This window comes from Canis lupus, chromosome 12 (assembly GCF_048164855.1).
Source record: "Canis lupus baileyi chromosome 12, mCanLup2.hap1, whole genome shotgun sequence".
Classification (NCBI taxonomy): Eukaryota; Metazoa; Chordata; class Mammalia; order Carnivora; family Canidae; genus Canis; species Canis lupus.
In genome coordinates this window covers 45,897,914-45,917,657 of record NC_132849.1, presented here as the reverse complement: position 1 = coordinate 45,917,657, position 19,744 = coordinate 45,897,914, and the positions used below count along the sequence as shown (strand labels likewise).

The 19,744-nt window shown below is 38.7% G+C and overlaps 1 protein-coding gene and 1 long non-coding RNA gene across 3 annotated transcripts in view; one reads left to right on the top strand and one right to left on the bottom strand.

The window, feature by feature from the left end:
* The window catches only part of DNAJC27 (DnaJ heat shock protein family (Hsp40) member C27), a 31,530-nt gene extending 19,678 nt beyond the window's left edge, over positions 1–11,852 (bottom strand). Inside the window, exons 1-3 of the mRNA XM_072770846.1 lie at positions 11,532–11,852; positions 4,952–5,034; positions 2,564–2,633 (exon numbers count right to left, since the gene is read on the bottom strand). Coding sequence (XP_072626947.1) covers positions 2,564–2,633; positions 4,952–5,034; positions 11,532–11,618 — 240 coding nt within the window. The 5' untranslated portion in view covers positions 11,619–11,852. The remainder of the gene's footprint in view (positions 1–2,563; positions 2,634–4,951; positions 5,035–11,531) is intronic.
* A 458-nt stretch (positions 11,853–12,310) lies between these two features.
* On the top strand, positions 12,311–16,670 carry LOC140601633 (uncharacterized). 2 transcript variants are annotated; one of them, XR_012004631.1, is made up of 3 exons: positions 12,311–12,712; positions 13,317–13,401; positions 13,621–16,670. It is a non-coding gene; the product is annotated as an uncharacterized lncRNA (long non-coding RNA). The 2 variants fall into 2 exon arrangements; XR_012004630.1 differs by having other exon boundaries at positions 13,595–16,670.
* Positions 16,671–19,744: the final 3,074 nt, after the last annotated feature.

The window sequence follows — 19,744 nt, the reverse complement described above, 5'->3', positions numbered from 1 at the left end:
ATGGGTGAATATAACATTTTCTTCTTTCTTGAGTTTCCTAAATTATGTTTGACAAACAAGCAAAGATTAAACAGTTTGATGTGGTTCTAGCAGTATATAGAGAAAATTTTAAGAGAATTATAAATGGGAGAAGATAGATGCTAAGGGAGGAAAAGTTTCTAAAATTCCACTCAAATTGTTAAAATGATGACACCAGAAGACTGTACTAACTTCAATGGTTTTATAATTGCAGCACCCACGAATGTAGCTATTCAGGGAGATTAATTAAAAAACACTATGGACAGGGATGCCTGGGTGGCTCACCGGTTGAGGGTCTGCCTTCAGCTCAGGATGTGATCCCGGAGTACCAGGATGGAGTCCCACCTTGGGCTCCTGCATGGAGCCTGCTTCTCCTCCCTCTGCCTATGTCTCTGCCTCTGTGTCTTTCAAGAATAAATAAAATCTTAAAAAAAAAATACTATGGACAAATCAAAATGGAATTCAAAAAAGTGTTCAACTAACTCATAGGAGGCAGGAAACAGAAAACAGAGAACTGGAAAAGCAGAACAAACAGAAAACAATACAAAAAAGCAGACTTGTGCTCCAATATACCCATAATTACATTAAATGTAAATGGTCTAAAGATACCAATTAAAGGACAGAAATTGGCAATAATAGATTAAAAAGCATGACCCAACAATGGGCTATCTAAAGAAAGTCACTCAATACAATGATATACGCAGATTGAAAGTAAAGGGATAAAAAAGAATATATTAAGCAAACATTACTCAAAGAAAAGCAAAAAAGCTATATTAATAACAGATAAAGTAGACATCAGGACAAAAAAATTACTGGAGACACAGGGGGACATTATATACAAATAAAATTATATAATGAAGACATAGCAATCCTTTTTTTTTTTTTAAGATTTTTTTTTTTAATTCATTCATAGAGGCACAGAGAAAGAGAGAGGCAGAGACACAGGCAGAGGGAGAAGCAGGCTCCATGCAGGGAGCCCGACGTGGGACTCAAACCTGGGTCTCCAGGATCATGCCCTGGGCTGCAGGCGGCGCTAAACCTCTGCGCCACCAGGGCTGCCCAAGACATAGCAATCATAAATGTGTATGTACCCACTAAGAGAGTTGCAAAATATATGAAGCAAAGATGATAGAACTGAAAGGAGAAACAAATCCACAACTAAGTTGAAGACTTTAACAGCCCTCTCTCAACAATTAATAGAACCACCAAACAAAAGATTGGCAAGGGTATAAAAGAATTCAACAACACCACGAAAAAGAATTCAACAACACCACGATCAACAAGATCTAATAAATATTTGTAGAGCACTCCATTCAACAATAGCAGAATACAGATCCTTTTTACGTACTCACAGAAGACCAAGATAGACCATATCCTGGGTCCTGAAAAAAACCTCAACAAATTTAAAAGAATCAAAATCATACAGTACGTTCTTTCATCACAATGGCATCAAATCAGAAATTAGTAATAGAGGGCACCTGGGTGGCTCAGTGGTTGAGCCTTTGGCTCAGGTTGTGATCCCGGGGTCCTGGGATTGAGTCCCACATCGGGTGCCCACAGGGAGCCTGCTTCTCCCTCTGCCTATGTTTCTGCCTCTCTCTCTCTCTCTGTCTCTTATGAGTGAATAAATAAAATATTTTTTTAAAGAAATTAATAATAGATAACAAAAAATCTCTACTACTTGGAACTAAACAACACACTTCTAAAAAAATCCATAGGTCAAAGAGAAAGTCTCAAGAGAAATAAAAAACAAAAACACATTGAATGAATAAAATGAAATATAAATGAAATTGAAAATACAACATATCAAAATGTGTGGGACACTGAGAAATGGTGCTGGGAGGAGAATTGATAGCACCAAATGCACACATTAGAAAAGGAGAAAGTCTCAAATCTATAATCTAAGCTCCCATCTGAAAGAACCCAGAACAAGAGCAAAAGAAACACAAAGCAAGCAGAAGGGAGGAAATAAAAGATAAAAGCAGAAGTCAAATGGCCAAACTAGAAAAGAACTAAGAGCCTCCTCAGGGAAAATGAAAAACCCAAGGAAGGAAAAACAAAAGAGAATGGCTTTGAGATTATTTTGAGACTTCTCAGAATGGATGGCAGACAAAAGTAAACCAGGTGGTGTTCTCTCCGGAGAGATAACACATAAGGCTGAGGAGTGAACTGGAAAGATCACGCTAGTACCTTGAAATGAAAGAAGTCACATTGCTGAATTCTTAAGTCCAAGTGTGAATATAATTATCCTTTCACATTCTGGGCTAAGGTATGAAGTATAAAGCAACAGTCCTTTGAAAGTTAAAAAGTCATATCTATGTGTTTGAAACATTAGTGATGAAATTTCCTACCACTATTTAAGGGTATGGAACAAAAGACCAACAGGTTTCCATTTAGTTAAGGTTCAGAAAGGAAGCCATAAACAGCAGCTAAATTCACCTAATTTTATACATGATTTGCATACTGGTTGTTTCAGATAGCTCAGGATCTTTCCCTAATCCACTGATAATACTGGATACAAGTTTTCCCAAAAAGGCTTTCTTACCTCATAGAAGAAGGGATGGCCAGCCATATCAAAGATGTTAACTTTGATTTCTCTGTCTCTGACTTGTACTCTGAAATGTTCAAATGCAAACAATTCCAAAGAAGGTTATGGCTTCTGCATTCCCATTCATATCATTTATGTCACTTATGAATTTAAAAAGGTAGTGTAGAAAACTTATTTTTTTAAGGTTTTTTAAAAAAATTTATTTATTAATGAGAGACACAGACAGAGAGAGAGAGAGAGGCAGAGACACAGGCAGTGGAAGAAGCAGGCTGCATGCAGGGAGCCTGACATGGGACTCAATCCCGGGACTCCGGGATCACTCCCTGGACCGAAGGCGGCGCTAAACCGCTGAGCCACCGGGGCTGCCCTAGTGTAGAAAATTTAAAAGAGGCTTTCTTAGCACCTCTTCTTGATTCCAGATAATCATTATAAGAGAAGCTAGCAACTCAGCAGCTTGTCAACCCGACATGGGACTTGATCCCGGTTCTCCAGGGTCACACCCTGGGCCGAAGACAGAGCTAAACCACTGGGCCACCGGAGCTGCCCACTAAGGTGTATTTTATTAAAGTCTGTGTGAGGGACGCCTGGGTGGCTCAGCAGTTTAGCGCCTGTCTTTGGCCCAGGGCATGATCCTGGAGTCCCACGTCAGGCTCTCTGCATGGAGCCTGCTTCTCCCTCTGTCTATGTCTCTGCCTCTCTCTCTCTGTGTCTCTCGTGAATAAATAAATAAAATCTTAAAAAAAAAAAAAGTCTGTGTGACTTTCACTGAACAAGAGCAACAGTCCGCTTGTTTTCAAAAAATTTTAAATAATGAACAAAAAGGGAAAATAACACCCATTCGTATTAGAAATTTTAAATACTGTCCATCATTGTAGCATATTTGCATCTTGTCCTTTTATTTTTTCAAGAAAAATCACTATTGGAAAATAAATTAATGAAATATTGTATTTCAAATGTTAAAGAAAAATACAAAGATGGAAGTTTAAAATTTGTCCCAAATCCTATGACTCAGAAAAAAAACCTTTGTCAATATATATGAACCTCACTGCAGTCTTCTTTCATGCATAGATATGACTGATAAACATAAGTATTTTCATAAAAATGGGATTATGCTATTTTAAAATAAAAAGTATAAAAGGTACTCATTATTGAATTGAATAAAAGAAAAAGAAACTGAAGTAAACTAGAATTACTGAACTTTAAATGTTTCCTCATCACAAGATGTATTTCCTAAAAGACCCCTCTAAATTAAGAATAGGAATTATTAACAATAACAGGTTAGAATCACACTCTTAAGTGACATATTTCAGTTTAGACAGCATTGATATGACTCCCTCCTACAGAATACAAGGACATCAGTACTCACTCTCATTGTCCCTACGTTACCTCCTGGTTTATTTATTATTATTATTCCCTTGTTCACATTTATAACCTCCATTTTCTGTTCTGAAACCATAATTCCTACAGTTGTTTTATATTACTTGTAGATTTAAATCAAGCTAACCACTGATCATTTCTTTATTCCTGAATTCTCTACCACATTTCAGCAATTCTAAGACACATATTTGTGTTCATTTTAACATCTGTGAAATCAGGATCCATCTTATAAAAGAGGATGTAAGAACGGCAAAACAAAATAACGACAGTCTAAGAGCATCTGGAGAAGATCTGGCATAACAATTTATATTAGAAAATTTTGCTTTAAAGAGAGAGCAGCTGAGAGGGGATGTAACTAAAGGTTATGAAGTCGGGAATGAACACAAATGTATTCACACACTAAAACTCAAAGAGGTTAATTTAATTCAGATGCCAGACAGGAAATTACCTTAAGAGAAATGGTACTTTTTTACCTCAAGGTCATGCTTTCCTAGGTTATGGCCTGGAGACCACCTGCATCATTATTACCCAAGGCTGTTAAAAATGCAGACTCCTGTGCCCCACTTCAGACCTGACAAATGAGACTCTTAGTGGACAGGTCCCAGGAATCTGCATTTTTACAAACTCTTAAAGTACTTCTTAGCATGCTGGAATTTGAGCTTCACTATGTTAGAAACAGGAAGGATGGAGTTGGTATCTATTATTTTTACTATGATGCTTTACAAACATCTGCTAATAGGATTTGTTTATATAGAACATGTTTCCTAAAAAGGTTCATCTGCCAGTTAGGCTTTTGACCTCCTCATTTTTTTAGACCCTACACCTAAGGCAAGGCCTGGCAAAAAGAATGTGCTCAGTGATGAACAAATTATATGATCACTACCTTATCTGTAATGGTCTCATTCCTATCTTCCCTGATTTATCTTCAGAATCTCTATTTCAAGATGTATCATTTTAGAACAGCCCAAGTCTATGTAATTTACAAGTCCAAAGAAACAATGTACTTACTTTGTGACTCCATAGTCAATTCCAATTGTTGCAAGATATTTAGACACAAATCTTTTCTCACAGTACCGTTTTATAATACAGCTCTAAAAAGGTAAAGAAAAATACGTGCTTTTAGTAAATATACTCTGGAAACATACAAAATGAGCACAATTCTTCATTACAGTTTCATCATTCATCACAATGAAAGAGAAAGCATTTTCTTTTTTTTTAAAGATTTTATTTATTTATACAGGAGAGAGAGAGAGAGACAGAAATAGGCAGAGGGAGAAGCAAGCTCCCTGCCAGAAGCCTGATATGAGACTTGATCCCAGGACCAGGACCTCAGGATCATGATCTAAGCCGAAGGCAGACACAACCACTGAGCCAGCCAGGCATCCTGAGAAAACAAATGCTAAAAGTGAAAATTTTAAAGAAAAATTACTTAAATATTCTTCCCTTAATACTAAACATATTTCAGTTTAGTTCTTGATCCTTTTGCTCTTTTCATTTGAAGATTTACTCATGCTTTCAACAATACTACCAGAACGTCTATGTTTAGACATTTGTCTAAATGTCTGACCTCCCTTCTCAAAAGCAGATCTACAACTTAAAATACTAAGACTAGTTTCTACTTAGGTGTCCTGCTGTTACCTCAAATTCAATATGCCCAAAAATGAACTAATCCTATACATAAAATCAGTTCATCCTGCTGACATCCCTGTTCTGTTAATAATACCACTATTTTCCCTACTACAGAAGATCAGAATATTAAAGCCATGTTTGATTCTGAGCCTTTCTAAATCTTCCAAATGTTTCTTGTTTCTTTCTCCCCATTCCAATTCCCATTGACATCATTTGGATTTAGATCCTCATCATCTACTCCTAGACAGATACAAGAAATTCTTTTCTGGTCTTTTTGCTTTCCTTTCCTCCCAACTGCAGTCAATACTACACACCACTGACATCATTTCACTTCCCTAACTCAAAAGTCTTCAGTGGCTTCTCATTGCTAGGTTTGAAATCCAAATTCCTTTGTCCTTTATTCAAGGTTCTCCATAATCTGGCCCTAATCTGTGTTCCCTGTCTGAACCCTTCTAATATAAACTCTCCATTTCTGCAAAACTCCCAGAGACCCGATTTCCTGACTTTTGTCATTACTTTTCCCTCTTCTTGGAAAAGTACTACTCCCTTCTTTACAAGTCTTACTTAATCTTTAAGACCCAGCTCAAACTCTGAGCTCCAGGTTGTAAGAGATCTTTCCTGCATCTGAACTCTTCTAACACTTTACATGCATACTAACATGTATGCATATATTACACATACACACACACGCACACCAGCACTCACATATTGCTTTGTTAGTTATCATTTCACATGTGTATATTTACCTTCTCTCTTTAGCTAGACAGTAAACTATTTGAGGATAACAAACATCAGTATTTTACTTCTTTCTCTCTTTTGTTCATGCCAATGAAATTTGCTTAGTGCCAGGGAAAACCAATTTTAGAAGACTTGTATATTAATAACCTTTAGCACTCATGAAACTTATAATTTACTTGGGAGTGCTAGTAATGGAGTTTATTCTGCTCAAATCCTTCCCTGATGAACGTGAACCTAAATTAAACAGGAGAGTTAATTTAAAAAGCAGTTAATAAGCTTATTGTGAACTGAAGGAAAAATTTCTTTGAGTGACTACTGCTAAGAGGCTCTACTTTTAAAACATTTTATAGCTTGAATGCACTTCACAAATACTTTCTCTCACAATAGCCTGGGAAAATGAATATAGCCTTTTTCTAAATTATTCATAAGATTAAGGGGTTCGGCAGCCCTTTAACTCCAGTACACTATTTAAACACTAGTTCTAAGTGTTTCACAAGACACACATTTAAGTAATTGTATTAATAACTATCCCTAAAACATAAATAGACAGGGTTCCTGGCCCTTAGGATCTTATAAGCTAAGTTAAATAACATAAATACAGAGAGAATGTTTCACTATTTTTCTTAAATAGACTTTTAGGTACTTTTTTTAATGCAGTTTTCATTAAAATCTTAACAGGTTTGAGCCTCTTTTTTATTTTTTTTTATTTTTTAAAGATTTTATTTATTTATTCATGAGAGACCAGAGAGAGAGAGAGAGAGAGAGAGAGGGGCAGAGACACAGGCAGAGGGAGAAGCAGGCTCCATGCAGGGAGCCTGACGTGGGACTTGATCCCAGGTCTCCAGGATCAGGCCCTGGGCTGAAGGCAGCGCTAAACCGCTGAGCCACCTGGGCTGCCCTGAGCCTCTTTTTTAAATAGAATAATCCTAAAATTCATATGAAAGAACAACTGTCTGGGAAGAAATAATCAAATTATGAAAAAGAGGAATGGGACAGGGCAGTGGAAAGAGGAGGGAACCCATCTTAATAGATTAAAATATAGTCTGAAACCAATCAAGACAGTATTATATTGGCATAAGATTAGACAAATAGGTCAGTAGAACAGAACAGAGAGCCCAGAAATAGATCTCATTAAAAGAAGAAATTTTAAAAGTGACCAAGGTGATATTTAAGGTTAAGAGGAAAAGAATGATTTTTTTAAAAAGATTATTTATTTATTTATTCATTCATTCATTCATTCATTCATTCATTCATTCATTCTTGAGACACACACACACACAGAGGCAGAGACATAGGCAGAGGGAGAAGCAGGTGCCATGCAGGGAGCCTGATGCAGGATGGATCCCCAGACCATGATCACACCCTGAGTCAAAGGCACTCTCAACTGCTGAGCCACCCAAGCATCCCTCAATTGGGTTTTCTACTTCTTTTCAAGTCAATTTTGGTAATTTATATTTTGCTAGGAAGTCCTCCATTTCCTCTACATTTTCAAATGTGCTTCTATAGAATTAGAATGCAATATTCTCTAGTCAGTCTTTTAATCTCTTCTGGTATGTAATTATGTTTCCCTTTCAGTACTAATTTTGTCATTTTTTGTTTCTATTTTTCTTAAATAGATTTTTTAGGCACTTTTTTTTTTTTATTGACTCTCATTAACTAATTCTCAAAATCCAAAACTTTTGGTTTATCTTGTGACCTTTTTCTAATGTCTTAGGTACTAAGTAGTCTTTTTTTTTTTTTTAAGATTTTATTTATTTATTCATGAGAGACAGAGAGAGAGAGAGAGAGAGAGAGGCAGAGACACAGGCGGGGGAGAAGCAGGCTCCATACAGAGAGCCCGACGTGGGACTTGATCCAGGATCTCCAGGATCCCGCCCTGGGCTGAAAGCAAGCACTAAACTGCTGAGCCACCCAAGGATCCCCACTAGGTAGTCTTTTAAAATAAGATAAACCATATCTCAAAATTCACATTTTTAAGATATACAATTCAGTGGTTTTAGTATACTCACAAAGTTGTAAAACCATTAAGTTCCTTTAGTTTTTCTCTCTCTTCTTTAGAAATGAATGATAATGTGTTTTCCTTTCACTACAGCTTTAATTTTGTTAGGAGGGTTTCAGTATAGATTCTCTCCCTTGCATTGCTTTCTAGTTATTTTGTCATTTGTTTTGATTGGTCCTTTGACCCAAAGATTATTTACTAGGGTATGCCTTAATTTTTTTTTTTAAGATTTTATTTACTCATTCATGAGAGACACAGAGAGAGAGAGAGAGGCAGAGACACAGGCAGAGGGAGAGGCAGGCTCCATGCGGGGAGCCTGATGTGGGACTTGATCCCCGGACTCTAGGATCACGCCTTGGGCTGGAGGCAGTTGCTAAGCCGCTGAGCCACCCAGGGATCCCCCCATGCCTTAATTTTTAACTTAAAATTGTTTATCTTTCTACATTTTCCACATTCTTTTTTTTTTTTTCATTTTCCACATTCTTTAAAATGAGCATGGTGCTACTTTTATAACTAAGGCTTTTTTTTTTTTTTTTTTAATGAGAGAGAGTGAGCATGAAGGGAAGGGCCAAAGGGAGAGGGACAGAGAGAATCTTAAGCAGGCTCTTTGCTCAGCATGGGGCAGGACCTCATGACCCCTGAGATCATGACCTAAGCCAAAATCAAGAGTCAGACATTTAAGCAACAAAGCCACCCAGGTGGCTCAACAAAATGGTATTTTTTTCCAAGTTACTTTTAAATCTGTGGTCCATCTAAAATTCATTTCTGAGAAAGCAATGCCAAAGGAATCTACCTCACTCCCAAATAGTAAATAGTTGTTCCGACAGTACTTATTAAATGGTCCCTACATTCCCACCACTTTACTACATTTGTTGTAAATTGAATTTCCTTATGTGTTTGGATTTATTTCTCGACTCCAGTCTGTTCCACTGATGTCTCTCTATGCCCTTTCCAGCACCAATAGGAAAAGTTTGGTAATTTTAAAATAGGTTTTATTATCTGGTAGTGTTTTCTTTTTTCCACAGTTTTCTTGGTTATTTTCACATTTAATTTTTTTTTTCACATTTAATTTTTCATAAGGACTTTAGTACCTTTTATGAATTTTGAAAGGAAAAAACCCTGTTGATATTTTAATAGGACTGAATTACATTTGTAGATTATTTTAAAGATTTGATATTCCTAAAATGTTGAGTAGTCTTATTAAGGATAAAGTATATCTTCCCATTTGCCTAAGTAACTTTATGTCACTTTGTAGAGCTTGAAATTTTTCTTCATTTAGGTCCTACCTATTTCTTCTTAAGTTTAAACCTAGGTACTTTATTTTGGCTGTTATTGTAAATTAAATAATTTCTCAATTATATATTAAAACATATCATTTGATATATATATATTTTAAAGATTTTATTTATTCATTCATGAGAGACACAGAGAGAGACAGAGACACAGGCAGAGGGAGAAGCGGGCTCCCTGTGGGGAACCCGATGTGGGACTCAATCCTGGGACCCCAGGATCATGCCCTGGGCCGAAGGCAGATGCTCAACTGCTGAGCCACCCAGGTGTCCCATATCATTTGATACATTAAAGCTACTTTTTGTATATTAATGTTGCCTTACTGAATTTTCTTGTTTCTTTTTTTAAAGATTTTATTTATTTATTCATGAGAGACACACAGAGAGAGAGAGAGAGAGAGAGAGAGGCAGAGACACAGGCAGAGGGAGAAGCAGGCTCCATGCGGGGAGCCTGATGTGGGACTCCATCCGGGGTCTCCAGGATCACGCCCTGGACCAAAGGCAGGCACTAAACCGCTGAGCCACCGAGGGATCCCTTCTTATTGTTTCTAAAAGCTTTTCAGTTAATTCTCTTTGGGCTTCCAGATAAATAATCATATCACTAGCAAATAACAATAATTTTGCCTTCTTCTTTCCAGCATTTCATATTTTATTTTTTTCTCTTGTCTAATTGCATTGGCTAATAAATCTAAACAATGCCAAATAAATGTGACACTGGGCATTTTGGGGTATTTTTAATGTTGTACTGTTAAGCATAGAAAATTAAAAAGTGATGCATGATTACTTAGCCAGCTTACTATTGAACCTTTCAGAGGCTTTATTCTTTACTTTTTAATGCCTGGCACATATTTGATGTTCAATAAATGTTGACTTTCAGTGACTGCTACGTTAATACTTACATACATACAGACAGATACATAATTAAAATAGTACCGGACATTGCTAAATGGAAAGAAATGACACTAATAAACATTTACTGAGCATCAACTACGTGCAAGGCACTGGCCTAAACACTTGCATTAACAGCTCTTTTGGCATATAGTTCCTACTTGGAGTTGATTTTCACAGCATACAATGATGGAAAGAAAGATCCAAGTTCTAATCCTGTCTCTGTCATTGATTTGATAATCTTTGGGAGGTTCTTAACTAATAGCTTCCACTTCCCTAGGAAGTAAGATAATTTGGGTGAAAAGCAGACAGTTTAGAATTCACTTGGGAGAAGGCCTCTGGTTCCTCTGCCCACCCTCCTCCCCCTCCCCCCACCCCCAATGCGGGAGAGCTTATAGCAGATACCCAGTAGATCCAGCAGAGAGAAAGGCGGTGGAACTAAGGCTTTGACAGAATGGATATGACGACACTACCAGAAATAAAAATAAAGCCAATACACAAAAAATAATGCAGGCTCCTTGACATCCACCGCACTTCCCTTGAGAAACATGTCACCATCAGTTACGCTCTTAAAATAGATTCTGGGCTCCATGTCTGCAGAGTAACATTTACAAACTCCGATCCTCACATGCACCCCCGTGAGTTCCCTTAGGCTGCCAAGAACTGCTGGGATAAGTAAACTTTTATTCTCCACCTCTAAGTCCTGGACAGGTCACCTAGGACGCGGACAGGGTAGCTAGGCAGACGATCTGACATAAGGACCTAGGCCTCCTTACTCTTTGGGGGGTACATTCAAGGGGTTAGCGGTCACATGAGGCACCTCCTTATGGAGAGTGACGTCAGTGAAGGAGGAGGGGGGGCAACCCAAAGGTCAAAAAGGTCAGAAGTGTTTTTCCTCGGGAGGCGCATCCCCTAGCAGGAGACCCCGGCCTGCTCAGGGGCGGGGAGGAGGCTGGGCCGCGGGCTGTTGAGTGGCCGCCGTCGCAGCCAATCGGCACGTGGCCCCGCCGCGCCGAGGTCCCGCCCCTCCCGGCGCGGTACTCACTTTTCCCACTTCAGCGTTGCCCATGGAGATGACTTTGATGCGCAGGGACTTGCCAGGTTCCTTCCGTTTCGGCATGTTGGCCTCCATTGCCCTCGCTCTCTCGGGGCCACCCGCCTCGCTATCTCCTTGCTCACTAGGCTGGCCCGTCCCTCAGGCCTCCCCGTCCAATGGCGGAGCCGCTGCTGTCGTCACCGCCCCGGCTCCGCGGCTCGCCATCCCCGCCGCTGCCTAGCAGCCGGCGCGGGCGGTCGGGAGCGCTGGGAACTGGGGGTGGGAGAAGAGAGTCTCGCGATGCTAGAGAGGGGCGGCGTGACGTCATCACCGGGCTCTGGAGACGCGGTGTTGGTTACTTGTTCCCGGGAGTCGCGCCTCCGCGCGGGGCCGCGTCCCTCGGCAGGAAGTGGGCGTTGAGGGGCGGCCGTCGCCACGGAGAGTGCGGGTGGGGTGCGAGGGCGCGGGCCGGCGGCGTCTGTTGACGTTTGCAGCGACTGGTAGAAACGTGTTGGTCTGGGGCAGATCCTCGGGCTGGGAGTATTTGGAGCTGTGGGCGCAGGCCCATAGACTCGCAGACCTTGGAGTGTTTGGGGCGGTGTTTTCCCTGAATTCTAAAGGTCCCTGTGGGCGCGTCTACGCTGCCCCCCACCCCGCCTCCCCATACTACGTTTCTGTTGCTCGGACTTGCGGGGGAGCCGGGGGAAGTGGAGGGAAGTCGGGGCTCTGGTTCTGGAACAGAGGCGTTAGGCGACATCTGAATCCCGTTCCTGTCGTTAAAAAAAAAAAAAAAAAGGCAAGGTGTCTATTTGGAGTAAAAACGGATTTTAGTGGAGTCATTGGTCTTCTATTAAGTGATCCTTCTGTGTAGGAAGAAAGCTCACGTTAGACGTTTCTTAGACTCTTCCAGTTAAATGGGGTGCGTGTGGCTCCTTCATTTTCCTCTCGCTCCCATTCACATTCAAACTTAACTCCATCATTTATTTTTTTGTTTTTTATTTATTTGAGAGAGAGAGAGAACACGCGGGGGGTGGGGGGGGGAGGAAAAGCAGCCCCCCCCCACCCCCCCGCAGAGCAAGAAGCTGGACGCGAGACTCGATCCCAGGACCTGAGCCGAAGGCAGACGCTCAACCATCTGAGCCATCCGGGCGTCCCAACCCCATCATTTTTGCTCACCTTCCCTGTAACTGGTAATATGATAGTAGAATAATCATGAATCCTAACATAACCAATTTTCTGTTGCAGGGGACAAGAAAAGCATCTGCTTGGATTAAGAAAAAAACAGCAATAAAAAACAGAGGAAGAGTAATTTTTTGAGTGATTAAAAAAATCTTGATTTTTTTTGATTTACAGAAGTTAAATAGAACTTGAGAAATGTTAAGTGCCCCGAAAAATAACGGCTGCCCAACCTCCCAGTAAATTACAAGGGCAAAAGTAGCATTATTTTCGTTTTCACGTAGCTTTCAGTATTCTAAAGGAAATACACATTGCAGGGAGATACTGAATAAAGCTTCAACATTTCTTAGCTATCTTGAGTCGGATTTTCAAACATTTTGTCTTAAAGACACGGTTTTTAAGAAAGCTTACTCCGGGTTGTATTTATAATGAACAAGTAATAAATCTTAGTTTAATGAAGCTTCTAAGATTTTTTTACGACCATGAAATACAAGTCCTGGTCAGGATTTTGATATTTTAAAGTTCAAAATAATTGAATTTATACTGATTCTTCACAAATCTAGATGCTGATCTCACAGAATAATTTAATAAATCAACAAACGTCTATTTCTTTGCTAGTTCACCTTTGGCCCTGCAATAGAACTGGTGCTATGGAAGAACAATTGCAAAATGTCAAATCTTCACTTAGTAAAAGACTGATGAGGTATGATACTATTGAGCATATGGGCAGTAAAACAGGCCAAAGATTAAAATTTATTATCATTTTTTCATATTGATATTTGTGAGGTTTGAAAGTGTATAGCCATATTTTCTGCTAGGTGTGTTAAATTAATTCGGAATAGAAAAAGCAAGAAAGTTAGCTTTCCGTTCCAGTTTTTTTTTTTTTTTTATTCCAGGTTCTCCCCATGCCTTTCTTTTCCAGGCTTTAATGCACAAAGAAGAAAGAAGTGTAGGGGTGCCTGGGTGACTCAGTTGGCTAAGCATCTGCCTTCAGCTCAGGTCATGATCCAGCCCTGGGCTTCCTTCTCATCAGAGTCTGCTTCTCTCTTGTGTTTTCTGTGTCTCCCTCTGCTCCTCCCCATCACTCGTTCTCTCTCTCTCTCTCTCAAATAAATAAATCTTTAGAAATAAAATTTTTTTTTAAAAAGTATGCATTAGCTGTGTATAGTGTGAACCCTGAAAGGCAGGGATTAGGAACATGAGCTTTGGAGTCAGCCCTGTTATACTTTATGTTGGCATAAGATGGGCATGCAGTGAGGGTAAGACTTGCAGGAGATAATGCACATGAAGTACATGGTAGTTCCCAGTAAATAGCCCTATGTTTTCTTGTACTCATGTTTATTTTTATGTATTAAAGACTACATATTTTAAATGTATATTTTTAAACTAAATTATGATATATTTTAGACACTGTTAAAGGTATAACAAATAATATAATGAATACCTATGCATCCATCATATAGCTTAGCAAATAAAATATCACTGATACTATATGTAGTCTTTCCCAATACATCCATCCTTCCTCTTCATAAAAGTTTGCAACTATCTGAATTGGTGCTTTTAATTAACAGGCATTTTAAAAATTGTTTTTACTACATATGTATATACACCTTAAAATGTAGACTATTGTGCTGCATTTTTAAAAATCTTTATTTTGAAGTAATTTCACTCAAAAGTTTAATAGGGCAAAAATTGTGTATATCCTTTACCCAGATTCATCAAGTATTGACATTTTGCCTCATTTACTATATCACTTGTGTTCACTATCTATATATTCATATATATACACACACTTTTTTTCCTAAATAAGTTGACAGTAATTTGCAGACATGTTTCTTTAATACCATAAATACTTCAGTGTATATTTATTTCCTAAGAAGAAGGACTTTCTCTTACATAGCAGTAGTATATTTATCAAAATCAGGAAATGTAACATTGTAACAAGACACTATTATCTAATCCTATGGTTCTCAAACTGCACTGGAGTGCTCCACATCCTCACAGGGTTACCCAAGGGGATATCTATGGGATATTTTACATTGTAAGTTTTCAAGGCAAACAAAATGAAAACTATTAGCTCAAGGTCATGTACAATTTCAACAATAGGTGGCACCATATTCCTTGGATATGTCACATATTTGGGAAGCTGGATTTTTCAGGGGTTGTGATGAAAAAGCAAATACGGCACCAAAAATCAATGTGAAGCAGGAAACGAGGGTGCTTTTGTCCAATCTGATTCCAAGGTTTGAAAAATTGTGCAATGCCCAACAGGCGCACAAATCCCATTGTGGTTCAGATGAAATAAAAAGCTTTCAATTTATGTGTATTATTTTTTCAAATGGCAACTAAATTGTCAGGACATAAATAATACGTTGTTTGAACCTGGATATTTCCTTTGACCAAGGAACACTGAAAAAAATTGAGATACTAAGGGCACTTTGAACAAAGAATATTTGGGAAACTGATCTAGCCCACAGTTTGTATTCAAATTTCACCATTTGTACAATAATATCCATCATAGCTATGTTCCCCTGTAACCCGGTCTGGGTCTCATCCAGCATCATTTAGTTGTGATATATCTTGAGTCTTCTTCTCTCTAGTATGGTTCCTTGGCTTTTTTTTTTTTTTTTTTTTTAGATTTTATTTATTCATGAGAGACACAGAAAGAGGGGCAGAGACAGAGGGAGAAACAGGCTTCCCATGAGGAGCCTGATGCAGGACTCCATCCCAGAACCCCGGGATCATGCCCTGAGCCACAGGCAAATGCTCAACTACTGAAACACCCAAGTGCCCCAGCTTTTCTTCACAATAAGTTATTTTTAGAACAGACCTCAGTTTGTGTTTTTTGATATAACCTTATGTTTAGATTCAATAGTGTTTGGCTAAAACATCACAGGAAAGATGTCTTTTTAAGGGTATCATATCAGAAAATCAGTGATGTCAATGTTCCATTTATTGGTAATGTTAACTTGAGTTAAGGTGTAGTGTTTACTGGGTTAATTCACAGTAAAGTGACTTTTCCCTTTGTAATAAGTAATCTATAAGCAGATACTTTGAAATTATATAGATATCCTTTCTCCATTGAACTTGCACCCACAGATTTTCAGAATCCAATGCGGATTTATGACTGAAGAGATTATTATGATGAATGCAAAATGGTGATTTTTTTCATTTCATCATTTCTCCTACATTTATTACTTAGTAGTCTACCATAAGGGAGAGCTTTCCTTTCTCATTCATTCACTTAACATATCAGGATACCCCCGTATATGCTTATTTTACTCCATGAATATTCTGTTATTACTATTATTTATTTCATTGCTAATGTTGGCTCTATATCTTTTTGGTATGTCTCCCCCATTTTTTTGTTGTTGTTACTTCCTTGCTTTCTGGCCAACAGTGAGCCCTGGATCCCTGGGTCCTTTTAGTGGAGAATGGTATTTAGAAACCAAAATCTGGGTGCATTTGCTTGAACCCTTTTAGTTAACTGAGCCTGCAAAAAATACATATACGTACATACATACATACGTACCTATTTATATATACACACATCTAAATCTTTATATTAAAACATAGTTCACATTGATATCCTCAATCCATTTTAGCACAACAGAATTCATTCTGGTGTTCCCCCTCTCCGCATTTATAACTCAGCTTCAACAATGAGAAACCTGGCTGTCATTACCTTTAATATATTTACTCATTTGGCCAACCCACAGTACACAGGAAGTAGTTTCAGAATTGTTAATCCATTCCATTTTAAAAAATGGAAATATTTCAAATAGAATTCCGTATTTGTTTATAGCTATTTTTTTGTCTCAAAGTAACATATATAGTTTTTCATTCAGTTTCATATAGTATAAGTATTATGTTCAAAAGTTAATTGGGTTAATCCTTTTTTCCCTCTTGGGTATGATTATAGTTTTCATATGAAATGCAGTTAAGTTGATTTCTTTCTGTCTTTTTTTTTAATTGCTGACTTTTTTTTAGGATTATATATTTATTTATTCATGAGAGACAGAGAGAGAGAGAGAGGCAGAGACATAGACAGAGGGAGAAGCAGGCTCCATGCAGGGAGCCTGACATGGGACTCCATGGGATCCCTGGTCTCCAGGATCACACCCTGGGCTGAAGGCGGCGCTAAACCGCTGAGCCACCTGGGCTGCCCTCTGTCTTTTTTTTTTTTTAAAAAGGATTTATTTATTCATGAGACATAGAGAGAGAAGCAGAGACATAGGCAGAGAGAGAAGCAGTCTCCTCTCAGGAAGCCCAATGTGGGACTCGATCCCAGATCCCGGGATCATACCCTGCACCAAAGGCAGACGCTCAAACACTGACCCACCCAGGCATCCCAAGTTGATTTATTTCTGTTTGTACTTTAGCTTTTTCCTCTTCGTTACTGATAACTTTACTATTTTTTGAATATGTAAAACATGAATGTAGTTTCAAAAGTCAAAAGGATACAAATTGGTGTACTCGGAAAAGTGTCACTGTCCACCACATCCTAATCCTCTTCCCTTCTTCCCACTTGCTTCCTGATGACCACTAATCACACTAGAGTCTGGTTTCTTCTTTCTTATGTTTCTTATAAAAATTAAGCAGTTACATGTATATTTTCTTATTTCTCCTTCCTTATTACACAAAAGGGTATGTCTATTCTTTGGAACTTTGCTTTTTTCACTTAACAGTGTATCCTAGACAGCATCTCGTATTAGTTCATGAAGATCATACTTATTCTTTTTTGCAGCTTCATGGTACAGCACTTCATTGCACAGATATTCCATGGTTTTTCCAATCAATATATTTATGGGCATTTATGTATTTTTGTATTGTTGTGGGCATTTATTTAGGGTAAATTTCTTTCTTTCCTTTTTTTTTAGGGTAAATTTCTTAAAACGCATTACTGGGTCAGAGGTAAATGCAGATTTAGTTTTGTTATATATTACCAAATTCTGTAAGGTAACATTTTGAGAAATTTTGCATCAATATTCTTAATTGGGGGATCCCTGGGTGGCGCAGCGGTTTGGCGCCTGCCTTTGGCCCAGGGCGCGATCCTGGAGACCCGGGATCGAATCCCACGTCGGGCTCCCGGTGCATGGAGCCTGCTTCTCCCTCTGCCTGTGTCTCTGCCTCTCTCTCTCTCTCTGTGACTATCATAAATTAAAAAAAAAAAAAACTTAAAAAAATATTCTTAATTGATATTCAAATTAAATTTCTTAAATGATAAATTATTTTGTGATACTTTAGCTGGTTTAAATATTTATGTTACACTTGCTTCATAAAAAAAGCATTTAGGGGCGCTTGGGTGGCTCAGCAGTTGAGCATCTGCTTTTAGCTCAGGGCATGGTCCTGGGGTCCAGGATCGAGTACTGCATCGGGCTCTCTGCAGGGAGCCTGCTTCTCCCGCTGTCTATGTCTCTGCCTCTCTCATGTCTCTCATGAATAAATAAAATCTTTTTTTTTTTTTAATTTGGAAATTTTGTCTCATTTTCCTTGCTGGAATAATTTATGTGACAGAATTAATATACTGGCAATAATAGAGAAAATAATGTAATCAATGCTCCATGTACTCATTTCCCAGCTTCAGCTCTTCAACAATATCAGTTCAAGAGATATTCAAAGAATGAGAGGGATTCAACATGAGGGAGGTTCTCCATTGCTGGCTCTGAAGATGGAAGGCACCACATAGCAAGGACCTAAGGGTGGCTTCTCAGAGCTGAGAGTGACCTCTATCCAATAGCTAGCAAGAAAATGGGCACCTCAAGCCTACAATCTTAGGTAACTGAATTCTGCCAAAAACCAACATGAGGTTGGAAAGAGCTCCTGAGCTCCAGGCAAGAACATAGCTCTTTGATACCTTGATGGCAGCCTTGTGAAATTTCAGGCCTAGAGAATTTAGCTACTTCATGCCTGGACTCCTGACCTACAGAACTACGAGATTTTTAAAAAGATTTTATTTATTTATTCATGAAAGACACAGAGAGAGAGAGAGGCAGAGACACAGGGAGAGGGAGAAGCAGGCTTCTTCTGGGGAGCCTGATGCAGGACCTCAGGGTCACGCACCCGAGCTGAAGGCAGACCCTCAACCACTGAGCCCCCCAGGTGCTCTAAACTGTGAGATATTAAATGCCTGTTGTTTGAAGCTGTTAGGTTTGTAGTACTTTGGTATGTGGCAATAGAAAACAATGGAAAATGAAACATTTTTATCTACAGATGCCATTTCTTGAGAAGTTCTGCTTCCAGTATGGCAGTGCAAGTCCCTACAGACCAATGCTCCCATTAATAACTATAAACTCTGGTAAAAAAAACAAAAACAAAAACAAAACAACTATCTGGAGGTTCTGAAGAGTAGTAAAACTCAGTAGTAAAAATCAGGCAGATGGTGGAGGGAAGTAAAAGCCTTGGAGAAATGACTGGCATGGGATGGGTTTTTCCTGAGCAATACAAGGACTTGAGAACCTACTGATTCTGATTAGCCCTTTCTGTCTTACCTTTCAGTGTACAAGATTTTAGTTCTGAGCATGCACAACACCACATCAAAGGGCATGGATATTAATACTACATAGACATCTACAGGTTCATTCTACTACCATGCTGAGGACTGGGTAGCAGTTTGCATTTTCTAGATATGGATGAAACACTATCTCCCATCCCATGGTTTATCTTGATAAAATTAAAATATATGCAAAAATTGCAATTTAAGTGTACAGCTTAGTGGCATTAAGTATGTTTACATTATTGTACAACCACTAGTACTAGTCATCTCCAGAACTTTCTTGTCTTCTCAAACTGAAACCCTGTACCCTATCTAATCCCTCATCCTTCCTCCCCAGCCCATGGCAACCACCATTCTAATTCTGTCTCTATGATTCATATGAGTGGAATCATATAGTATTTGTCCTTTTGTGACTGGTTTATTTCACTTAGCATAATGACTTTCAAGATTCCCACATAATAGTCTTACAATGGGGCTAACATTTCTCCCCCTGATAGGAGTGGGAGTCTATGTTCCCTGAACCTGGGTAGTCTTATAACTGTGGCATAAT